The sequence below is a fragment of the Pinus tabuliformis genome, chromosome 1_2, assembly GCF_031772625.1.
Source record: "Pinus tabuliformis cultivar Carrire ecotype Pingquan chromosome 1_2, CPIR1, whole genome shotgun sequence".
Lineage (NCBI taxonomy): Eukaryota > Viridiplantae > Streptophyta > Pinopsida > Pinales > Pinaceae > Pinus > Pinus tabuliformis.
Genome location: NC_142298.1, coordinates 599,911,634 through 599,917,653, shown reverse-complemented (window position 1 = coordinate 599,917,653; position 6,020 = coordinate 599,911,634). Strand labels below are relative to the sequence as shown.

The 6,020-nt window shown below is 38.6% G+C and overlaps 1 protein-coding gene across 1 annotated transcript; it reads right to left on the bottom strand.

Moving 5' to 3' along the window:
• Positions 1-4,303: 4,303 nt before the first annotated feature.
• On the bottom strand, positions 4,304-5,673 carry LOC149207072 (KH domain-containing protein At4g18375-like). Its single transcript, XM_089397914.1, has 2 exons — positions 5,187-5,673; positions 4,304-4,833 (listed from the first exon to the last, which is right to left on the bottom strand). Exons 1-2 carry the CDS (start codon positions 5,671-5,673, stop codon positions 4,304-4,306), a joined length of 1,017 nt encoding a protein of 338 aa, XP_089254040.1.
• Between the last annotated feature and the right edge of the window lie 347 nt (positions 5,674-6,020).

The following is a 6,020-nucleotide window of genomic DNA, read 5'->3' as shown; positions in this document are numbered from 1 at the left end:
ATCTACTAGATTGTGGAGAGGAAGCTTGGAGGTGAAGGTATAGCATTGTATTGATCTTTCATAATTAATGGAAACATATGTTCCCTTCCTTACAAGAATTTGTGTTTAGCACATTATATGGTTGTATCTATTTCTTTTGATCTATTGATCTTCTAGGGAAGATCACTCGTCGCCATTGTTTAGTTTTATTGTGTGAACGGATAGAGATCTGGTGTGGGCATGTTGGATCACTCGAGTGGAATGCAAGATCTGCATCAAACTCAAAACCCTTCCCCAACATGCGAGGATTTGAGGTTTAATCTCTTTTATTTATATCATAGATCTGACTACTTGCTGCACGATTGAAAATTGGGATTGGGACCACTCTATTGTTTCATTGGTCTTGTATTTCTCTATTTGGTGATCTAATTTGGACACAAGATCACGGAGTAACAACTCCTTGTAGATTTAGCTGCAACATTTTTTATTTAGTTTTGGCTTGTGTTTTCCAAATGCGCTATGTATATGGGACTCATTGTATCAGTTAATCACTTTATCGCCTATTGATTCCAGCATGTCATATATCATGTATCATGTAATTTGTTTCTCATAACCAAATTATTGGTCACATCATTATTATTTATACCCAATTATCTCAACGGGTATGGGTATGCCTCACCCGCCTCATTTGAGATCATGTACTCACTATAAAAGGAAACTTCTATCAACTAAATAGGTCTCTCCCCTTCCCTTTTTAGTCCTTCCTTGCCTCGCTTCATCTCTCTCTTTCTCTCTCTAAATTCCCTTCGATGTCTCGTGAAAGTGGAACCTACAACGTATTTCGGTCATACGATTTACACTTGACACTCTTACATTGGGGGAATTTTATTATCACCCAAAAAATGATCACCTGATCATTTCTTTTTAGGTGGTTCGAAATACACCATGTAGGATTAATTTTACCATGGTAAATTTACTTTCACCATAAAAAATAATTTAGTAAACCACATTTCCTAAATTAATTCTCATTAAAATTCAAAAACACCATGAGAATAATTGAATAAATCATTATTTATTTAATTTTCTCAAGAAATAATTATTAAATAATTATTTGATAATTATTTCGTAATTACCTTTGACTAAATCACCTTGTAATAATTAAATAAATCATTATTTATTTTTTATTCCTATTTTGATTTTTGAGATAATTCTTAAACCTTTATTCAATAGTTATTTCAAATTCACACTTTTCTTAATTCTCATAAAGTGATTAATAAGTCATTTGTATTTGTTAATTACTTCAACCACTTTCGAAATAAAGATATTTGACCAGTTAATTAAAACAACCTACACCACATTGGTTCTACTATGATTTAGAGGTTTTTATTTCTGCAGGTTGTGTGATGCAATCTGTGACGTTGATGCCAGGGAAGGCAGATCTAATAATCATTGAATGCAATATTGGAGATACCTTAATTGTGAGTTGAGTGGTAAGGTCAAGAATGGACCCCCGCTAGGGAGGGAAGGTCCCTCCTCCTTTCGAGATGTATTAAAAGGACCAAAGGCTGCCATTCCCAAGAAATTTAGATTTGGAGGAAATAATGCAGCTGTAGGAGAATCCCCATCCATGGGGGCGCAGTGGTAGGAAAACAATCGAATTCACTGCCTCTTGAAAGCTATAAAAAAACCCCAAGTTCGTTATCCCTAAAAATCGTCTAGAGAAATCACAATAATTCATGAAAGACCATGCTCTGATATGGAGATTTATAGGCATATGGCCTAGAGAACATGATATCGTCCAATGGAACCCCAATGGACTAGTGGAGTTGTGTCTGAGGGCCAAAGGATTCTTCACGGTGGTCTTTACAGATTTGGATGACCATAAACGAGTGTTTGATAATGGCCCATACTTCATGGGTAACACAAGATTTTTGGGAGCCAGATATCATGTAATTAATTGGGAACTCCACTAGAGATTTCATAAAAATATCAGAAATCACAAAACGTTGAAGTCATGTTTCCTATGCTCGCATATGTGTGTACATGAACAAGTATTAGCCCCTACCGGAATCAATAGAAATGGAGTACCACAATACGTTCTGGTCACAGTCACTTAACGATGAACATGTCCCATTTGAATATAGGAAGTGCCATGCATATGGCCACCTATTTCGGGACTTCCCCCTCATAAAAGCAGAAAATCCCTATCATCCTCCAAGAAGGACAAATATGGATTCTAGATGGTAAGTGGAAGGTGAAATAGGCATCAGTGTCCTCAACAACCCAAATCGAGTACTTGGTTGAACCAAAAAGCACTAGAAAATGCTTCACCCCCACAAGGACACAATGATCCCCTAAATGATAAGGAGAAGAACTCATTTACGATTCTAAGGAACCTAGAAACTGAAGGAAAACTGGTGGAGGAACTAGCTCAATCAACCATGCGAATCATGGAGGTTGAAAAGGAGAACCCAACTCAAGTAACAAAAAAAAAGGTCAAAAAGGAAAGTGCCATAAGACCCAGAAGAAGACCATAAGTTGATGGATATTCTTATTCAAACAGGCACAGTGTTCAAAGTGGAAGAGAAGCATAATCTCTTAGGATCAAATGAATTTTCAATGTTGGAATTCTTCCATAGTTGGAGCAGAGCCGAGGTGAAAGACATTCCACCCAACCAGTTATCTCATTTATGGAATATCTTTTACCAATGGTGTGCCAAAATTCTAAGAGAGGAGGGAGAGTCAAGGTCTTTGGCCCTTTTCAAGGAAGGAAAGTCTCCATCCCTCCCTTTGATGGACTTGCAACCAATGGAGAAAGGGAAGAAGGGGAAAAATAAAAAAAATTATGCCATCAGGGAAGCATGAGAGTTCCTATTAAACTTAGGGAAAATGGGTCCGCTAACGAACTATTTCCCTCACACGCCTCATCTATCCCAATGAAGCTTATATCCTAGAACATTAGGGGCTTGAATAGCATAGGTAAGCTCTGATCCCTGAAACTTAAAATAAACAACATGAAACATGATATAGTATTACTAAATGAAACAAAGATGGTGGAAACCAAGATGTCTGATGCTATATAATTATGTTAGAAAGGGATCATGGCTGTGGTGTTGGATGGAAAAGTTCAAGTGGGCGGAATGGTCATAATATGGGACCGCCAATTCTTTGTCTTTGATGAATGGGTGAGCACCGAGCACACCCTCTCGGGTAGATTTTGGCCTATTGGATCGACTGTATGGTATACTCTAACTATTGTTTATGGCCAAACAATCCCACAAGAAAAATAAGCCTTCCTTTAGGAACTGCATACACTAAAAGCCTCTTTTCCAGGTGAGGCCTAGATAGTGGGGGGACTTCTACTTGATCCGAAATCTGAAGGAAAAATGGGGAGGGATCCAACAATGAATCGTTTAATGATACCATTAATCGTTTGAAATTGATTAACATTGAGATGAACAATGAGATCCATATGTGGAATAATTGCAAAGGGGGTAGACACCAAATGGCGAGCTGTCTAGATAGATTCTTAATCTCATAGGTCTTGGTGTTACAATACTTGGTCCTAGTAGCCAATATTAAATTTATACGGACAAATTATATATATTTGTAAGTCATGGTATTAGTTATGATAATATAACAAAATCTATTTAAAGATTAAAAATTTGGATTACAATATTTACTAACAATTTAATTTACAATTGCATTTATTTTATTAAAAATAAAATTACATTTCCAACCTTATAATAAATTTATTATGATATAAAAAATTAAATTTGGTAAATCCATGTGGTGTAATGAATTTAAATCCAACCAAATAGAAAAAATCAAATTTAAGAAACATCTTATAGCTGGTCTACCTTGTTCCTCTAGGAAATCATGTATCATATTGCCTTGTCCGATAGTTCGATGAAAGAGGAATCGCACTGGGCACAGATAGACTAGATAAAGGAAGGAAAGTGTCAATGTTGTTAGCACTATCCAGCTTCTCTTTGAAAATGTTTTCCCTCAGCCTTTTTGTAATTTGGATGAGTGCATCTCTAGCAACAGTCGGCTCTCCACTGACCTGAACGAGCTCCTCATTTGAGGAGGCACATTTTGGTCGCTCCTCTTTGTGAAATATGCGAATATTTGCTCCACTATGCTTCCGCATCTAACTGATGATGTTGCCACCTTTACCAAGAAGGCAATCAATGTGCTTTGACGGAACAAGAAGCCTTGTACAAATGCCACTTTCATCATTGTCATTGTCAATGCTAGTCTTTCCTTGCAATTGGAGAAGGGCCTCAAGCGTAGGTGAAACACCATCATTAGCCAACTCTGTTCAGGAAACTACAATTATACGTTCATCTGAATCTGGTTGTGCGTCTTTGACCTTAATACTTGCTCCTGTATCTTTCCTCATTCTTTTGATACTATTGCCGACCTTAACAATCACACCTCCAATTTTATCATTTGGGCATACTATTCGAATGCAAAACTCCTCCCCACTTTTGTCAACAGCAGAATTCCCAGATTTTGGAGCAATGGGAAGAGCAGAGTTAGAGCTAAGATGCCATGAACTTCGAGCAGCTTCACTTCCATGTCCTCCCAGTGCTGGTAAATGGCCGGAAGCATAAGTACCAAGAATTGGAGCACCTGAACGATGATGAGTAAACAGTGAATCTCGTTGTGGAACATAATTTGGCGGAGTAAATAATGCAGGCACACCAGAAGGAACAAGTGAAGTTGGGTTGGTTGCAGATAAAATATCGGTCCAAGGAATTTGCTCCTTAGGTGAGTGTTTATACAGAGAAGCAGAAACTACATACAGTGCTTTCTTGACAGCGGTTGCATGTTCGGATATAACAACGACTTCACCAAAACTAAAAGCACAGCCTAGAAACTCGCCCTGAGCTTATGTCGATTGCAGATTCCCGAATATTTTGGAATCAGATAGATATGGACATTAGTCGATTGCAGATTCCTAAATATTCTGAAATCAGATGGACATGAATATTTTGGAATCAGATCGATATGGACATTAGTCGATTGCAGATTCCTAAATATTCTGAAATCAGATAGACATGGGCATTGACCGCCCATGTCAGTCATCTGCAATCAACTTAAAAATACACAGAAAACTCGTCTTTTGGCCATATCCGAATTTGTGCCCCCAATTCACTCCTCAACATTTGAATGTTATTTCCACCTTTTTCCAATCAAACCTCCAATCTGGCTGTTAGCAACCAGCAACCTAGCAATGTGTTGTCTCTTTCTGTGGAAGTCATTACCTGTGCCAGAAGGTTGTTGGACAATAAGACAGTGCACTCTAAGAAGAGCATCCTGAGCAGCACACACAGGTTCCACTTCATTCTCATAATTGCAATCCTCGCCATCTTGCTCCTTGTGGTCGCTTGACGGCGAGCTGAAGATTACTATGACGCGATCATCAATGCCTGGAACAGTATCTGTAACTTTGATCTTCGAACGCGTTTGCTGCCTCAGAGATTTTATGACTTTACCCCCCTTTCCTATAACACTTCCCACCACATTAACAGGACACAGTATGCGATACACGGAACTGTCAACACCAGGCAAAGCTCGCTCTCTATTAGTGCCAGAGTTCAGCCTCTTATTTCGATTATTGTTCTGTGGAAGCTCATTGTCCGTGCGTGTCCGCTTTCCAGTAGCAGCGGTATACAACGCGTCCATGGCAGGCAATTCCCTATTTTAACGAAAAGTGCTAAGCCAAGAGGAGATGTTCGTGACTGTCCATCTACTTAAATCCTATCCGCCTCCTTGACTCTCCCTTGTCGAATGAAATGATGAAGCTAGATTATCCCTAATATCAGATGTAACAATTTAGAAAGGCTCTAAGGGCTTAATTTTCTCCTTTTACATGGTATGTGTTAGGATTTACTGAGGAACACGTGTTGAGCCCGTACCCTAGCATTAATACCGACGTGTGTGGGTCACGGTTTAGCATATAATCTTTGCAATTGAGGTGACAGGGTATACTGTGAGGGGTTCGAGTTAAGGTATGTCGATTTTTTCCCCCA